Genomic DNA, 20,239 nt, shown 5'->3' on the forward strand with positions numbered 1-20,239 from the left:
ACTCAGGCCTAAGAATAGTTGACTCACAAAAAGCTAGAAAGGGTTACAAAAGTGGCTCTAGAAGCCTTGATCAGTCCACGATAAGACAAATTGTCTATAAATGGAGAAAGTACAGCACTGTTGCTACAGTACTCTCCCTACGAGTGGCTGTCCTGCAAAGATGACTGCAAGAGCACAGTGCAGAATGCGGTTAAGAAGAATCCTAGGGTGTCAGCTAAAGACTTACATAAATCTCTGGAACATGCTAACATCTCTGTTGACGAGTCTACGATACGTAAAACACTAAACAAGAATGGTGTTCATGGAAGGACACCACGGAAGAAGCCACAGCTGTCTAAAAAAACATTGCTACACGTCTGAAGTTCACAAAAGAGCAGCTGGATGTTTCACAGCGATACTGGCAAAATATTCTGTGGACAGATGAAACTAAGTTGAGTTGTTTGGAAGGAACACACAACACTATCTGTGAAGAGAAAAAAAGGCACAGCACAACAACATCAAAACCTCATCCCAACTGTAAAGTATTGTGGTCGGGAGCATCATGGTTTGGGGCCTCAGGGCCTGGACAGCTTGCTACGATCGATGAAAAATGAATTCCCAAGTTTATCAAAACATTTTGCAGGAGAATGTAAGGCTATCTGTCCGCCAATTGAAGATCAACAGAAGTTGGGTGATGCAACAGGACAACGACCCAAAACACAGAAGTAAATCAACAACAGAATAAAATATGCCTTCTGGTGTGGCCTAGTCAGAGTCCTGACCTCAACCCAATTGAGATGCTGTGGCATGACCTCAAGAGAGCAGTTCACACCAGACATCCCAAGAATAATGCTGAACTGAAACAGTTTTGTAAAGAGGAAAGGTCCAAAATTCCTCCTAACCGTTGTGCAGGTCTGATCTGCAACTACAGTAAACGTTTGGTTGAGGTTATTGCTGCCAAAGAAGGGTCAACCAGTTATTAAAGCCAAAGGTTCACATAACTTTTTACACCCTGCACTGTGAATGTTTACACAGTGTGTTCAATAAAGACATGAAAACGTATTTGTGTGTTATTAGTTTAAGCAGACTGTTTGTCTATTGTTGTGACTTAGATGAAGATCAGATAACATTTTATGACCAATCTATGCGGAAATCCAGGTAATTCCAAAGGGTTCACATACTTTTTCTTGCCACTGTATATCCAAATGTAATTCTAGAATACTGCTGTAGATTACTGAACATTTTCAAGATAAAGCTAATTTTCTCACACAATACGAACAAACAGCTAAAAAACAAAGACCAAATGACAATTACAAGTTATCTTACTTTTAAAGAGCACAACATCTTCTTTAATATGACACCACATTCATGTCAATTGGAATAACACTAAGTTTGTCTTGCATTGTGTAGACACTCATTATCAAAAAACTAATAACACAAAAAACCCTAGAGTATTTGAATTGTAGTACATTTGACTAAATGACTCACTCAAAATGTATCCAGTTTAATACATTATACTTATATATATTATTTATACATATTTAAAAAATCATCCAAAATGTGACCAGATGACAATATTCAGAAAGTATTTCAAATCACACACAAAGTAGGTTATTTAATTGATAACGATTCTTATTTACATAACAATGTAAAAATGCAAACGACTATTCTGATACTATTTCAAAATGTAGATAACCTCACTGATGCCATGTGGAGATGCCATGTGGAGCTGCAGTTTTCTACCATTTCATTTGGATTTAATGTGCATGTTGCTACTTTGTTTGTTTACCTTTATTTCATTAATATCAGTGGTGTCATTAGGCCTGAGTTTCCAGGTCTTCAGCCCCGAATGTTTCATCCTTTGTTTCATCTGACCAGAGGACATTTCTCCAAAAAGTACGATCTTTGTCCCCATGTGCCGTTGTAAACCGTAGTCTGGTCTTTTTATGGCGGTTTTGGAGCAGTGGCTTCTTCCTTGCTGAGTGGCCGTTCAGGTTACGTCGATATAGGACTTGTTTTACTGTGGATATATATATATATTTGTACCTGTTTCCTCCAGCATCTTCACAAGATCCTTTGCTGTTGTTTTGGGATTGATTTGCACTTTTCGCAAAGTACATTCATCTCTGCGAGACAGAACGTGTCTCCTTCCTGAGCGGTATGATGGCTGCGTGGTCCTATGGTGTTTATACTTGCGTACTATTGTTTGTACAGATGAATGTGGTACCTTCAGGCGTTCGGAAATTGCTCCCAAGGATGAACCAGACTTGTGGAGGTCTACAATTTTTTGATGAGGTCTTGAATTATTTATTTAGATTTTTCCATGATATCAAGCAAAGAGGCACTGAGTTTGAAGGTAGGCCTTGAAAAACATCCACAGGTACACCTATCAGAAGCTTCTAAAGCATGACAAAATTTTCTGGAATTTTCCAAGCTGTTTATGGTCAGGGACGGTAGCGTCCCACCTGGCCAACATCCGTTGAAATTGCAGATCGCAAAATACAAACTACAGTATTATAAATATTTTACTTTCATAAAATCACAAGTGTAATACATTAAAATTAAGCTTAACTTCTTGTTAATCCAGCCGCTGTGTCAGATTTCAAAAAGGCTTTACGGCGAAAGCAAACCATGTGATTATCTGAGGACAGCGTCCTGCATACAAACACATGAAAATCATATTTCAACCAGGCAGGTGCGACACGAAAGTCAGAAATAGCGATATAAAAAATGCCTTACCTTTGATGATCTTCTTCTGTTGGCACTCAAAGTTCCCAGTTACATCACAAATGGTCCTTTTGTTCGATAATGTCCTTCTTTATAACCATAAAAACTCAGTTTAGCTGGCGGGTTTAGCTGGTGCGCTTCAGTCAATAATCCACCCAGTTTCCCTCCATCAAAATGCATACAAAATGAATCCCAAACAAGTCAAACAATGTTTATAATCAAACCTTAGGTACCCTAATACGTAAATAAACGATCAAATTTAAGACGGAGAATCGTTATTGTCTTTACCGGAGAAAAATACCAAAGAACGCGCTTGGAAACACTAAAGCCAAAATGGGAGCCACCTAGAAAAACTACKATTTCTGGCTCATTTGTCCAAAAACCAGCCTGAAACTCTTTCTAAAGACTGTTGACATCTAGTGGAAACCCTAGGAACTGTAATCTGGGAGGACTTTACCTTATAATAAAAGTGATAGCCATTGAACATAGGGGTAGGCTGATTTTTTTGGGGGGGAGATGGTTTGTCCCCGGGGTTTTGCCTGCCATATCAGTTCTGTTATACGCACAGACATAATTTTAACAGTTTTAGAAACCGTAGAGTGTTTTCTATCCAAATCTACAAATCATATGCATATCCTAGCTTCTGGGCCTGAGTAACAGGCAGTTTACTTTGGGCACGCTTTTCATCCGGACGTCAAAATACTGCCCCCTACCCAAGAGAGGTTAAGGGCACAGTCAACTTAATGTATCTAAACTTCTGATCCACTGGAATTGTGATAGAGTGAATTAGAAGTGAAATAATCTGTCTGTAAACAATTGTTGGAAAAATGACTTGTGTCATGCACAAAGTAGATGTCCTAACCGTCTTGCCAAAACTATAGTTTGTTAACAAGAAATTTGTGGAGTGGTTGAAAAACGAGTTTTAATGGCTCCAACCTAAGTGTACGTAAACTTCCGACTTCAACTGTAGCTAGGTGGGACAACCACATATCACAGTCATAGTAAGTACATTTTCATCAATAAAATAGCTATCAGCAAAGTCAGAGCTAGTAAGGGGGAAAAAAGTCAAGTTTGAATGTTAGTCTACAAAAGTTGTTTTATTTTATTTATTTGGGGGGGTGGTGCTGTGGGATTATTTAAGATACTCTTTGAAGAGGTAGTGTTTCAGATGTTTTGGGGAAAATTGGCAGCAACTCTGCTGTCCTAGCTTGAGGGGGAAGCTGATTCCACTATTGGGGTGCCAGGAAAGAGAAGAGCTTGGACAGGGTTGAGCGGGAGCTGCAAAGAGGGCCAAGAGACCAGAGGTGGCAGAACGGAGTGCAAAGTCAGTGACCCACGATGGTCAACGAGTTGACGTGATCCCCTCGAATGTGCCCGATGTCATTACTCAACAAAATGCTTGTCACTCAGGGTATGATATTTGTGCATTTAACTTTCTCACTTATCATTATTCACAATTCATTCAGGATTATCTGTAATCATGGTAGTATCCACATTAATGTAGAAGTGTTTATGTGACCCTATTTACCATTAATTTCTATTGGGCACAAATATATCTGAAACACAAACAGAAAATGCATCCAACAAGTTTGTAGTAACAAGCTTGATGAAATCATTGCATGCTAGGAATATGAGACCAAATACAACATTTTTGTCTACTTTAATACACATAAGTGAATTTGTCCCAATATTTTTGGTCCTATAAAATCGGGGGACTATGTACAAAAAGTGCTGTAATTTCTAAACGGTTCACTTCCCTCAAATGGAAGCTGACAGTACGCACTTTAACATCATAGTCATTGTATCATTTCAAATCCAAAGTGCTGGAGTACAGAGCCAAAACAACAACAAAACAAATATTTTCTCCCATTACTTTTGGAGATCACTGTATAACCGTATATCAGGCTCTATATTCATAATGTTGCAAAACTGTGTGACATAACCATCAACAATTTCAATTTTTTCAAATTCATCCTTTATAGAGCAGCAAAAACGGTTATAGATTATTTGTGACCCATTTATGTAGTCCTTATAAAGCCTATGTGAATGCTTTATGAAGCCTTCGCAAGATGCACTTCAAATAAACTTTAAGATCAACTGCACCTAAAAAACTACTTCTCATTTAGAAAACAGACTCTGGCATCGATACGAGTCAGAAACATTTATTTTACTGTCAAAATTAACGGCAAAGTGTAAATAGGATAATTTGGTCATAAAGTCAGTCTTGTCCAAAACTGTGTTTAGTGAGACCTGTGGTCGTGACTGCATCACAGCGTAAACTAAGGTTAGGTTTGTTTCAATCCTGCCCACCTGCCCACAGCTGGCAGCACACATCATCAATTCAGAGTGCAGCTGCACGCGACCTGATCATAATGCCTGTGGTAAATTTGGGTTGACGTTGGATATCCCTATGGGGCTAGTTAGGGACCATCAGTAAATTACACAATGTACATGGGACAATATGTTAAAATTCCATTAGTTCCAAATTTCAATGACTTAAAAACCTCAAATCAACAATAAATCATAGAAATCCATATGCAAATATTGAAAGCATTTAATGAGAAAACTAAAAGGTTTGCAACATGAAAATATTCATCTGATTTGCATTTTGTCATTTATTGACGGTCACTAATTAGCAATGGAGACAGGCTATCCAAAGACAAAGTCAGGTCGCACACCAGCCGGCTGAAGCTAATTGGCGAAATAATTTGGCTAACTCTTCCCACCTGCGAACACAACCACAACCCCGAAAACAACTCACATTTGAATTCAGCCATGGCGGCCAGTATTTTGTAAAGAAGCAAATCTAAAATGAGGCAAAATCAGGAAGTGCAGTCCCCCTTTAAAACTAACTGATGACATGTTGTACCTCTATCTTGCTACCTTTCGGATGAACCAAGGAGGAAGACAGGTGAGAACAGTAGGCCAGTGGAGCACTTAGAACAGCAGCAGCCAGGAGCAAATGGTAGGGAAGAGGATGATTTAGGTGACCCAGACACAGGCCCCAAAAAAGTAAAGCTACCCCAGTATCTCCCGGACAGTTTTGGATTGCAAAACTAAAGAGACACATCAGACAAGACACAGAGACAGCAACAGAAGAGTAGGATATGATTGAGAGAGACACCTGACAAGACACAGAGACAGCCACAGAAAAACAGAACAGGCAATAACAGAAGAGGATAGACAAAGGAGACAGTAACAAACAGGAACCTGAGACATAAGACAAGACACTAACCAGGTTTCCATCTAACCTTTTTATGAGAGTGAAGTGCCTGTCAGATAAATAACGTCATGAAAATAAAATATATATTTGTGTTGGTAAAATTAACTATGCACAGAAATATTGATATCATAACCATCATATCGAAGTAAACTTGGAGTCACGTGATTACATGTGTGGTCCTCCCACTACGACTCGGGAAAGCATACAGTTTATTAGGCTACAGATGAAATGAATGATGATGAACTTCACAGGGTGGTGAAAGTGGAAGGTTATGAGCTTGATGCTCCTTTCCAATAAATAGAGGGTCTTATTCTGGAAGAGGGTAGATGAGAGAGAACAGAGGTGGGTTGAGCACATAGTAGTGTCACGACTTATTTAACCCTCTGTTCCCCATGTTTGTTTGTGAGTGATTGTTCTTTGTATGTCGGTCCGTTATTGTGGGCTCGTAATATTTGCCTTGTATTTTTTGTATTTTGAGTAAAGTACGTTGATTACTCATCTCTGCTGTCCTGTGCCTGACTCTCTACACCAGCTACACACAGGACCCTATTACAAGTAGACTATTACTTCAAGCTGCTCTTGAAATAGACAGTGAAAAAGTTAAACATGGTTTACAAAGAATTTACAGATGAGGTGAAAAAGCCTGAAATTACTATTAAAACAATTCTTTACTTTAGCAATTTTTACAACCAGCACAGTACGAGAGAGGGTAGACAAGGGACAGCAACATAGAATATTGAGGGCAGACAAGAGAGACAGCAACAGTTGACACAGAGAAAGTGATGGAGAGAGGAAAAGGATGGGTGAGCACACAGTAGGCTATCACTTAAAGCTGCTCTATGGATTCTAATTACTGCACTGTGTGAGTGAGTGAGTGAGTGAGTGAGTGAGTGAGTGAGTGAGTGAGTGAGTGAGTGAGTGAGTGAGTGAGTGAGTGAGTGAGTGAGTGAGTGAGTGNGTGAGTGAGTGAGTGAGTGAGTGAGTGAGTGAGTGAGTGAGTGAGTGAGTGAGTGAGTGAGTGAGTGAGTGAGTGAGTGAGTGAGTGAGTGAGTGTACTGTGGGATTCTTTAATCAATTTGGCTCATTGGAAAGGTCAGAGTCTGTTTGAAGTTGTTTTTGGCAATACACTGTAGATGTATGTTTTCCAGAGTAGAGAGTGTTCCAGAGTAGAGAGACCCGCAGTAGCAACTGTAATTGAGTACTGGCAGTGTTTGTAATTGAGTACCTGCAGCTGTTGCAGGTGGGAAGGTGCAAGTTACCTGAAAAATATCTAATCTCTCAATGTTCTAATCTCTCAATGTTAATATCAAAGTGCACCAAATTCATGCATTTGACTGTTGAGATTCCTTATTTATTGGCGGGGGAAAATTCCCCTGAACCTCCCTACTGGCTTTAGAATGAGCCCACAACGTCTTTCAAATCCTAGAACCGCCCCTGATTAATATCACTTGTAATGTGTAATTGCTCCGGGGTTGCCATGGCAGACCCTGTCCTTGACACTCTCACTATATTATTATTATTCATTAAACCATATGTGTATTACATTTTTTTTTTTACAAATACCCACCTGGAATCGTGAGTAATAAATATAATTTGAATGCATCAGGGACCTCTCCTCTCATCAATGGAAATGCGTATGCAACCAACCCGTATTGTTGTGGCTATAGAAGTGGCTTTTAGAATCTAGGAACCTTAGCAACTAAACTGTCTGTATTTTCTATTCTCTTAGCAGATCAAGACCGGAGAGTGAAAATAATTTTACATAATCTTGACCATATCAGTATTTTCTCTCTCAGGTCACAGGTCAACATAATATGTTCAACAATGTGTTTGGAGTACCTTTCTGGTGCAGCAAACTTCTTGTTAGGCCCAGTTTGATATGGTTGCATCATTCATATCAGACCAGTCTGAAGGGAAACCATTAAGCCTAATAACATTTTGTACCTCCCTGGGACTAACCCTTCAATTGGTCTAACGAGAGACAGCAATCATGGGCTACCTCTGTTTTTGTTTCAGCTTCCCTGGTCTCACAGGTTGCTAAATAGTTGTCAAGGGAATTGAAAGATACAGTGGACTAATGACCTGTTTTGTGAAGACTGATGGCCAAATACAGTAAACGTGTTTTCTTGCTCAATTGACCAGCTTCTACATACCCTAACAAAATCAAATCAAAGTTTATTTGTCATGTGCTCCGAATACAACAGCTGTAGACCTTACAGTGAAATGATTACTTACAGGCTCTAACCAACAGTGCAATTTTTAAGAAAAAAATTGATATTAGGTGAACAATAGATAAGTAAAGAAATAAAAAACAACAGTAAAAAGAGTGAAAAATAACAGTAGCGAGGCTATATACAGTAGCGAGGCTATAACAGTAGCGAGGCTATATACAGGCACTGGTTAGTCGGGCTAATTGAGGTAGGATGTACATGTAGGTATGGTTAAAGTGACTATGCATATATGATAAACAGAGTGTAGCAGCAGCGTAAAAGGGGGGAGAGCACAATGCAAATAGTCCGGGTAGCCATTTGATTACCTGTTCAGGAGTCTTTTGCCTTTTGGTGAAAGCTGTTGAGGTCTTTTGGTCCTAGACTTGGCACTCTGGTACCACTTGCCATGCGGAAGTAGAGAGAACAGTCTATGACTGGGGTGGCTGGGGTATTTGACCATTTTTAAGGCCTTCCTCTGACACCGCCTGGTGTAGAGGTCCTGTATGGCAGGCAGCTTAGCCCCAGTGATGTACTGGGCCGTACGCACTACCCTCTGTAGTGCCTTGCGGTCAGAGGCCGAGCAGTTGCCGTACCAGGCAGTGATGCAACCAGTCAGGATGCTCTCGATGTTGCAGGTGTAGAGCCTTTTGAGGATCTGAGGACCCATGCCAAATCCTTTTAGTTTCCTGAGGGGGAATAGGCTTTGTTGTGCCCTCTTCACAACTGTCTTGGTGCGTTTGGACCATTCTAGTTTGTTGGTGATGTGGACACCAAGGAACTTGAAGCTCTCAACCAACTCCACTACAGCCACGCCGATGAGAATGGGGGCGTGCTCGGTCCTCCTTTTCCTGTAGTCCACAATCATCTCCTTTGTCTTGGTTACGTTGAGGGAGAGGTTGTTATTCTGGCACCACCCGGCCAGGTCTCTGACCTCCTCCCTATAGGCTGTCTAGTCGTTGTCGGTGATCAGGCCTACCACTGTTGTGTCGTCTGCAAACTTAATGATGGTGTTGGAGTCGTGCCTGGCCACGCAGTCGTGGGTGAACAGGGAGTACAGGAGGGGACTGAGCACACACCCCTGAGGGGCTCCAGTGTTGAGGATCAGCGTGGAAGATGTATTGCTACCTACCCTCACCACCTGGGGGCGGCCCGTCAGGAAGTCCAGGATCCAGTTGCAGAGGGAGGTGTTTAGTCCCAGGATCCTTAGCTTAGTGATGAGCTTTGAGGGTACTATGGTGTTGAACGCTGAGCTGTAGTCAATGAATAGCATTCTCACGTAGGTGTTCCTTTTGTCCAGGTGGGAAAGGGCTGTGTGGAGTGCAATAGAGATTGCATCATCTGTGGATCTGTTTGGGCGGTATGCAAATTGGAGTATTGAATATTAACAATCTACCATTTCCAATGAACAGAGCTAATTTCACTTCACCTACATCTTTCTCTGCGACATTAGTTAGTCTAATAGGGTGTAAGTGAAGCCTTATGGTCTCATCAAACACCATCACCACTTTCCACTCCAACACATCCTTAGTCTTGCTTCCTACCTTGGCCCTTGTTATGCTTTCTTTAATTGACGCTCCACTGGTTTTGTATCATGATCTCTCTCCTTCCTATGTCTTTTCACTACCGACCATTCCGGTTCTTGACACTCATCGTCCCGCTCCATACCGTCAGAACTGACACCCATATTGTTCGCATTCCAGCACAGCTGTTGCTTCACCAACTTTTTCTCAATTTCTTCTATTTCGCCCGCACTACTTGCCGCCATTTCCGACCTCCAACCCTCTCTCTTTCCATTCACTTGTGTGACAGCGTGTCCACTCCCGAATGTCTCCTCCTTCAGTTTTCTTATTCTGTGCACATTATATGGCGATTGGCAACCAACTTGACGGTACATAACCGCACCAACTTGACTGGAGTGTGGACCTCAGTTCATCTTTCAATCACTCACATGGGTTTAAGCTCCTAAAAACCAATGAGGAGATGGGAGAGGCAGGACTTGCAGCATGTCGCACGTCAAAAATAGAACCAAGTGATGAAATGACTGAATAACATGTGTACATTTATTTTGCAATGCTCGCACAAGCTACGTGGGCGGTGTGGTCAGCATGTAAGGCATGAGGAAAATTGACAGGCATTCAAGTGAAGTCTTTACTTAGTGTCCCAATGTCTGTGTTTTTATGTGTTATACACTTTGTTATATCTCATACAACATACAATATATATATCTCCATAAGTAGGGTGGCATAATTTTACCCATTTCTTTGTAATGACTGCAAGATTAAAACAAGTGGCCGTATGTCAAGTTGCAGATATAAGGACAATGTGTTTCAGTCATTCCTAAGCCTAATATGAGTCAGGCCTGTGTACTATGGTGAGGGAAGATACAGAGGTTTCGAGGACAATGTTTTATTAAGGTAATTACAAGTATTAACTTGTACATTTATTTTACTCATGCGACAGTACATTCAAATATATACATTTAGCTCATCAGTGCCGCTACAACATTTTGGGGGAGCATGATGCCCATGGCTAGGTGTGTTGTGACAATCAAGAGGTCAACTGCCATGAGGCCTGTGAACAGTACATTGTAAGTAGATAGATGATACGAACTACTTCAATATCAACTTTATGAAGTTGATAGTACAGTGCATTTTGAAATGTAATTGTTTTTTTTATTAAATAAAATGAAATTATTTGTTAATTAATTAAATGTAACCCTCGGGTCCAAATGCCAATTACAGATGTTGGATCTTAATATGACCCGTTTTGTCACAGGAGTAAAATAATCCCAAAGCAGGTGGATTTAAAGAAATATTTAGAATCGCCACCAGAGGGCAGCTGGAAGAGGGGATTGTATGCAATATAGTACCTACTAGCTACATTGTACCTCAGACTGCAGGTCCACTGGGCACCATTTCAAGTAGCATAGTGTAGGCTACATGCAGCTACAATGCATCTCGTGTGAACTGTTACGTGGTACTGAATTATAATAATTTGACATTTGTAGGGGGGGTATTTTTTGTTAGGATTTCTTTTTTTCTTTATCAATTGTTTTATTATACCATATGTTTAAGAAAGCAATAGGCAGAATAAATCATTGGACAAATAACAATTGTGAGCATAAGTCCAACATAAAACATGATTATCAATAATACAAGGTAATGTATTGGGGTAGGTTCCTTGTTCCTTGTCAATCATTTGCTTATTGGTGAAATCAGCACTCAGAAAATAGCTTTAAGTAAATCAATCAAAAACCTTTATTAATGCAATTGCAGACAGAAGTTGACAACGGGAATATAGCATGCATGTTTCTGAGTAAGTTCTGCAAAATAGGAAAGGGTCCAAGTTGCTTTAATATGCTTGCAGTCAACCCCTAGTGATGTAACTGCCTAAGTCAACACCTTCTACTCATGAGACCAATCCCATGCATATACAGTTATACAAACTTGCAGGAGAGACTATAGTTACAGTGTTTTCTAAGGGCTCAGCAGTAATTTTCCACTCCCTAAAGTTGCTTTATAGTGGTATGTCTGACTAGTCTCGTATCTCTTTCACTCCCCTGCAGGGTTCTGTGTCTATGAATCTCTTTTAGCCTTGCACTTTCTCGTGGACACCCTGTTTTGACTGCAATAACACACATCTCTCAGACCGTTTCTTATAAGAAGCAGAGACTAGAAAAGAACTGTGGAACAATATTAGTAGTGTGGGAGGGGTCTTATAGCCTTTCCCCTTCTATTAATACAACAAACATAATCAATTATTATAATACATCAAACATTTGGTGCAGCCCCTATCATGACCCCAAGGTGACCCCCCTTCAAATTCATAGAACATGCACAGACCTAGCAATCAACAATAMATGTTATGCTAACTGATTCTTCCATTGAAAGAGAAAACAAACAACCAAATAGAATATAAACTCTATATTCTGAGAATAAGGTCAGAGATTTAAAAAAATATATATTAAAATCGGAGGAATTTTAAGCCTTGAATACATTGCAATTTTGTCCTTTTACTTTTGATTGACGCACTGAATGAATGGAGGAGTTCCACCATCTGATCGTAATTTTATTTTTTAATAGATTTAGTTATACATTAGACCTATAAGTACTGTAATTGCATTTAGTTCAATGTTTTCAAAAAGTAAAACAAAGTCAAATAATTTACACGTCGAAGCATAGTTTGTCAGCTCAGTGAAACCGTCTTTGGATCATTGGCTCAAATGCATAAACATCTTGACATCTTTACGAAGTGAAAATACACATATTAAAGCCACACAATACAGGCTTTCAATGCAGAACAAGGATGACTTCAAATGCCAACATCAAACTGAAAGTAGAGTATGCTACTGTAGCCTGCGCATAACAGTTTGGAAATCTCAACTAAGGGCCACCAAAGACCATATCTATAATGACAAATTATAGCTAGCATCCACACTAGAGGAACGTTTCTAGTTTCACAGTAGCCTAGGTCTACACCTGTCAATCAACTGATTAACGCATTCTACTGCACGCTGTATATGCCTATTAATAAGGTGGTGACACAGGCAATAGTACTGTCAGGGTATGTCCATTGACATAGTGCTGCAAATATAACTAAACATAATGTTAAACTGTACATGTAAAGAGGTGATTTTCATTGTTACAATTGTTGTGAAGTCATTTTGTCACATTCCTGACCTGTTTTCTGTTGTTTTTTATGTGTTTAGTCGGTCAGGGCGTGAGTTGGGGTGGGCATTCTATGTTATGTGTATCTATGTTGGTAAATGGGTTACCTGATATGGTTCTCAATTAGAGGCAGGTGTAATTCATTTCCTCTGATTGAGAACCATATTAAGGTAGGATGTTCTCACTGTTTGTTTGTGGGTGATTGTCTTCCGTGTCTGTGTTTGTCGCGCCACACGGGACCGTTTCGGTTTGTGTAGTCTATTCCTGTTCTGCGTGTTTATGTAAGTTTTTCCAGTTCAGGTCTGTCTACGTCATTTTGGTAATTATCAAGTGTAGTTCGTTTTCGTCTTGTTTAATAAATTCATCATGTCTTCATTACCCGTTGCGTCTTGGTCCAATCTCTCTCCTCAAGACGATCGTTACACATTTGGATTTGATCATTTGATAAATGTATCTTCATCCAATCAATGTGATCACATTCTTAATTGATAATGACCAAATACTCACATGATTAAAGAGACAGGGTTGGGGATATTGTAGGATTGTGGATGGTGAAATAAGCTGTTCAATCAGCTGTCAATCAACTGATGGGCCATCATCTAAAATCAGCCAATCAACTCAGCCAGTGAAACACAAACATTATCGGTTTTCACACCATCCATTGATGTGACATAGGGCTGGCTACCTGCAATCAAAAATCTTTCCCTGGAGACTAGGCCAATACCCAAACTATTTTGATAAACTACGATATTGCATTTTGTCTCTGTTCATTCAGTTAAGCCTTCACTTAATTGAACACATTTTTTACAGTTGATTAGCAACCTTAGGTTCGCTAGAAACCTTACAGGGAAACTTCATATTCACCATCTCCAACATCAACACATACTGTATGTGAAAATGGCACTGTTTTTATGTAATAAGAAAGACAGAGAAATGTGTTTAAATTACCTCATCCCAACATCAAGAAATGCCTACTCACAATTGGTCAGAATCACACAATGCACACTGAGGATGCCATTGGAATCACTTATCTTCCTCTATCTTTTTTTTACTATAAAAACATAAACGTACCACTTTCACATATGTTGATGTTAGGATGGTGCTGGAGATGGGCAAGTTTCCCTTTAAGATGTCCTCTTTTTCGATAATATATAGATACAAAATTAATGAGCTGCCTTTTTGCGTGTTTCTTGTTTTACAATCTTTCTTTCTACGCCCTTGCATTCCATTCTGTAGTCTACCTCACTATTCAACCTTGCATTCCATTCTGTAGTCTACCTCACTATTCAACCTGGACTCAGTGTTAAACATAACATACTAAAGTAAGTCTGTTTCCCTCCATTTAGTATGTTCGCAAAGAATTACAATTTGCATTATATGTTACAAATTTTAATTCTGAATTATAATTATAATTTGATGTGGCTAATGTTAGCTAGTTGGCTAATGTTAGCTAGGTTAGAAGTTAGGGTTAAGGTTGGAGTTAAGGTTATGAGTTAGGTTAAAGGGTTAAGATTAGGGTTATCTAACATGCTAAGTAGCTAAAAAAGTTGTAAATATTTGCAAAGTTGCTAATTAGCTAAAATGCTAAAGTTGTCTGTGATGAGATTCGAACGCGTAACTTTGGCAAGGAAAAGCCAAGTATTGACAAGTCACAATAAAAACAGATTTCAACAGTCATGAGTTTGGAATTTCTGTGAATTTCACCAGTCCGAGTCTTCAGCTTTGGAAGGACCTGGATCTCCACACATGCTAATAGCTCTTAATAACACCTTGACCATTGTTCTCATTCGTCCTGATCAGTTCTGCATAAATCTTCTCCAAATCTGTGCAGTAGCATAGTCTTTGGAATTAGTTAATATATTAAAAAAATATCTCAAAAAGACTAATACACTATTGGAATCTATATTCATACAACTATTGTCATTCCATCATTTCAAGATCCAATATCAAATAAAACTTAAACTCAAACATTATTTTTATTTTCAAACTGTATTTTCACACGAAATTAAGGATAAAAAACTAACAAAAGGTAATAAAACACATGAACCAAAAGAACAAAAAACAAAGGCTGTGGAAAATAAAGTTGTATTTAATAGGACAAACTAAAAAGTCAGACTGTCAAATAGTATTTAAACAGCTCAAGCAGTTTCGCTGCACAATGCAAAGTTCCATAGTTCTGAATGAATTGTGAACAATGATGAGTGAGAAAGTTACAGCCGGAAAAATATCATACCCCCAAGACATGCTAACCACTCACCATTACAATAACAGGGGAGCTTAGCATTCTTTTGGGGGTGTATGATATTTGTGCGTCTAACTTTCTCATTCATCGTTATTCACGATTAATTCAGGACTATCCATAATCATGATAGCATCCACATTAATGTAGAAGTATACTGAAACATATTCTATTCTTATTTAAAAGTCACTACAAAATGTCACAATACATGATTTACCATTAATTTATATTCGGCACAAAATAATCTGAAACTTTAGTGCGTTCAAGACAACTGAGAACTTGGGAAGAAAGAGAGTTCCGACTGGGAAAATCTTTTTGAACGGTCATCCAGCTTGGAATTCCAACTCGGGAATTCATGCCTCTTTCTAGAACTCCGACTTTCAGACCTGAAGACCACTGACGTCATGATTTGACCTCGTATTTTTCAGAGCTCCCAGTTGTCTTGAAAGCACCATAAGTCAGTCGAGTGAACTATCCCGTGACCTCATTTGTTATAACATCTTTGGTCTGACAGACGCTTACGTGACAACCAGAATGCATTGTATGATGTCAACAAACATGGCGCCACACATAACTGGCAAATAGCTTAGCATTAGCTCATTATAATCAGCATAACCTTCAAAAAAGTATTTTACACACATATGTGTGCATTACAATCTATGCCAGAATCAGAATGCATGATTTGTCACCAAGATTTGAAAACGTGAATAAAACAGTAAATAAATTATGCTCCATACATGCATACGGTATGCTACAGTAAAAACGACAACAAGATGTACAGAAAATATGGCACTTACTTTAATAGGAACGCACACATGTCCAAAGTTATTATTTGTAGTAAGGAAAACAACAATGAAAGCAATGCGGGCACCAGCCAGAAAATGAACCAGGCGGAAAAAGTTTGTGTAAGGCCCGACTAGAGATGCGTTATGTCTTCATACTTGATCTGGGGAAGTGCTTGGGCTCTCGATGAAGAGAGAAGTTTGTAAAGCCTAAAAACATAAATTGTCCGCAACTGTGAAATTAGCTACTTCATATGTGAATTAATGACGTGGCGGAACACACCTCAATTCAAACTGTTGTTAGAAAATCAACCTTGTTAGAAAATCATTTGAAATTGACAAGTTGAAATATAGCCTATAGGTAATTAGCATGCCGTGGTTTGAGGGCAGCACGGGTTAACTGTCCTGATGCATAACAATCACATTTTGGAATAGTGAGTGCACTCTGGCATCACGCTCATAAATAAACTCACGCTGGGACAACCGTTAGAGATATTTGAAACTCACACGTGAAAAGGGTAATGAGTACAAGTACAAATGTAACCTATTTGGTGCTGTGTTGACTACCCCCACATGGAGAGAATAAGAACTGTGGGTTTTCACTGAATCTATCTAAATCATGAGGCTAATTTTTATTTCCTGATGTGCAGGAAAATTCTCCTCGACAAGAAAGAACAAATTACGATCCGACATCTGTAGGAGTTTGGCCATGCTCTAAACAAGTTCTGTTCAAAATTAAGTAAGGTGGCAAATAAACTTGAACAACTTTGAAAACATTGAAATTGTTGGAAAGCGTTAATATGATCTTGAACAATATTACCGTGCTACATGAACAAAATAATGTTTTGGAATTGATCTCATATCCGTGGTCTCATTAGGAAGGTAACCTCCAGAGTGAGCAGTGTGTGTCTGAGGGGTTCACCTGTCTGTCACTCCATACATCTCACACGTTGCTATGGCAGTTGAGATACTCAGATACTGCCCCATAAAGGTGTGGTGCGGAGAGTGGAGAAGTGTCATACCTACTGTAGGTATGATCTGGTCTGCTCAGGTGGAGGTGTTCTGCTCTGGCCCTCAGAAGAGAGATACAGAGACCATACAAATACACAGACCATACGAATGATCATCTTCAAGGAGAACTTAAGGAGAACTTGATTTGTTGTTTTTATCATTGATCAACCATACAAATGATAATCAATTATTATCTTTCAAGGGGAACTTTGAAGACTTTGAAATTACTTTGTTTGATTAATCATCTAATTCAGTTCAATATTTTTTTTAAACTTTTAGTTAAATTAAGATTTGTGAAGATTAAGAAATATTTATAATGCTTCATGCACACCAGAATGTGATATGTTGAATGCCAGACTATGCTCACTGCATTTTACTGTACTCTAGGTGGGTGCTGAAGCTGGGTGGTTTAGGGTTGTTCTGCAATCAAAATAATATTCAACCTCTGAATGCCAACGACACTGTTTAAAGGAGAGATATCATTGTTGAGAGGCTGACAGACTGCTGTATGGTTGTCAGTTACTGTTAGAATATAATTTTTAAAAATAATCTAGACCAACCATCAAAACTTGGATAAACTGAACATTCTCAGGTCCTGTGTACACCACCCGTGTGTGCCTGCTGTCAATGACAATAGAGTTCAACTCCTCCCAGGAGATAGTGTTTGTGCTGCATGGACTGAACGTGACACAGACAAACAAACACATCTACTTCTCATTTACTCTCATCCTATACATCTTCACCATTTTTGTGAATCTGATACTGATCSTTACCATTTTTCTGGAGAAAATGTTGCATGACCCTATGTATTTATTTCTCTGTAATCTGTGTATTAATGGTATCTATGGTGCTTCAGCTTTCTACCCAAAGATACTTTATGACCTTTTATTTGACTCTCATGTGATTTCATACTCTGGGTGCATGACCCAGATATTGGTAATCTACTCCTATGCTTTCTGTGAATTCACCAGCTTGACAGTGATGGCATATGACAGGTATGTTGCCATCTGTAAGCCGTTACAATACCACTCTATCATGACTACTCGAAAAGTGTGGACACTGCTTCTTKTTACGTGGKTTTTCTCATGGCTAGAAAGTYGCWTRGGGATGGGAKTAACAGCTAYYTTACCCCTCTGTGGCSTCGACATCGATAAACTCTACTGCTCAAACTGGGCSGTCGTGAAGCTCTCATGTGCTGACACCACTCTGAACAACCTTTACGGCTTCATTGCCACTTTTTCTCACATCTCTCAAATGATACTCATCCTGATATCCTARYTGAACATCATCAAAGCSTCTTTGCYTTCCCGMGRGSAGAGYAAGAAGTTCATGCAGACCTGTCTGCCTCATCTGATCACCCTGACTAACTTCACCATATCCCTCACCTTCGATGTGATGTACGCTCGCTACGGCAGCAACACCAGCCTGCTGGCCCTGAGGAATATCATGGCGGTGGAGTTCCTAGTTGTGCCTCCTCTGGTGAACCCTATCATATACGGGATGAAACTCACTCGGATTCGGAATAGAGTTGGACAGATGTTCAACCGGAAAGTTGCTGCCTTGACCTAATTTATTGTGGTGATGTACTGTAGTGTGTATCAACATATCTTTCTTGTTGATCTATTTTACATAAAGTTTGACCATTTGCATATGTTCTTTTTAATGGAAATTAGGAAGGAAAAAGTGCAACTCGTGCACAATTAAACACGTGGTACTTTATTTATTGAAATATTAAAATCATGATATTTGATCCATCAATGGCCTTCGTCAGAATTTTTTTTCAAGGACATGAGGTGTAATAACCTTGGCCCACTTATTTGTTGTTTTAATGACTGAGATAGAGCGTTTGACTTCATGGAGTCATCTTCTTACCCTGACCAATTAAGGAAAATTAGCTGTGTATATGTCACAGGTGAGACAAATGCCCATTGATTACTTTGCACGTTTTTAGCCCATGTACTCCTAATCTAGTGCTTGCTAATTGATTAATTGAGAACTGTGATTAGCTCCTTGTTGTTCCATGCGAGAGTATTTACTCCGCCCAAAATCTGTACATGAAAAATAATCCTACAAAGTGAGGAATTTTTGTATGTACACTACCGTTCAAAACTTTGGGGTCACTTAGACATTTCCTTGTTTTTAAAAGAAAAGCACATTTTTTGTCCATTAAAATAACATCAAATTGATCAGAAATACAGTGTAGACATTGTTAATGTTGTAAATGACGATTGTAGCCTCACAAGTCCTCAACTGACAGCTTCATTAAATAGTACACACAAAACACCAGTCTCAACSTCAACAGTGAAGAAGCGACTTCGGGATGCTGGCCTTCTATGCAAAATTGCAAAGAAAAAGACAGATCTCAGACTGGCCAATAAAAAGAAAATATTAAGTTGGGCAAAAGAACACAGACACTGGACAAAGGAACTGAGACCCAGGGGAAGGTGCAGGTGAGAGGGAAACTACGGTGTTGAAGCAGACATTTTAGTTTGAAGCTGTGGCAGAGCTAAGAGCTAAGCCTAGGTTTTGCTAAGAGAAGTATTGCTTGGATGAAATGATGATTTAAGTTGAGGTTGATGCCAAGATGCTTCCCCTCCACCTGCACTGAAACCTGTTTTTGTTTGATTGTGTTCACTGTTTTGTGTTATCCTCCCTCTATTGTGTTTGCTAAGCAAAGGCTAACTTAGTTTATGGAAGCTAAAATTGGGAGAGAAATAAATTCACTTGTGAACCTTGCTCTTGACCACTAGGATACCTACCACCCCATCACCAATGGGCTGGGCAGGCAATGCTATCAGATCTCTCTAACATTTTAGCAGGAGTTTGTGTGCTATGTATTGTGCACCATGTACAACAAATAAATAGTTCAGTGAAACCAATCCAAGTCTCTGACAAAGGGTTGGTTTCCCYGACCCAGAGTCTACTCCTGAACTAAACCACACTGTCAATGGAGATTCTCCATTGAGAATATGTTTTATTCTAGGACCAGTCTTAATCTGGGTCCTGTATTCCAGCCCTTAGTCTTGTTCCCAACTGCTGTTGGGAGCCAGGTCCTCGGGGCATGGAGCAATTTGGCATTGCTGGAACTTAGGGTGCGTGGAGGTTCATAGGGGAGAGTAGGTCTGACAGGTAGGCTGGTTCGATGCCGTTAAGAGCCTAGTAAATGAGGAGAATTTTTAACCAATTTATTTGAGAGACAGGTAGCCAATGGAGATCAGCAAGTGAATAAAAGGTATGACAATATTTCACAAATTAGCAAATGTTTGACATGTCTGATTTTCACCAACCTCACCCCCATTCATTATTACACTGAAATAAGTACACAAAACTAAAATATAAATGCAACATGTGAAGTGTTGGACCCATGTTTCATTAGCTGAAATATAAGATCCCAGAAAATG

General features: G+C 39.4%; 1 protein-coding gene across 1 annotated transcript; it reads left to right on the plus strand.

Annotated features, from left to right (window-relative positions):
• Positions 1-17,465: 17,465 nt before the first annotated feature.
• LOC112071907 (olfactory receptor 4S1-like) lies at positions 17,466-18,407 on the plus strand. Its single transcript, XM_024139331.1, is given in 1 exon segment — positions 17,466-18,407. A coding segment is annotated over 1 exon segment (942 nt).
• The last annotated feature ends 1,832 nt before the right edge of the window (positions 18,408-20,239 follow it).

Source organism: Salvelinus sp. IW2-2015, unplaced genomic scaffold (genome assembly GCF_002910315.2).
Source record: "Salvelinus sp. IW2-2015 unplaced genomic scaffold, ASM291031v2 Un_scaffold1765, whole genome shotgun sequence".
In the NCBI taxonomy this organism is placed as follows: Eukaryota; Metazoa; Chordata; class Actinopteri; order Salmoniformes; family Salmonidae; genus Salvelinus; species Salvelinus sp. IW2-2015.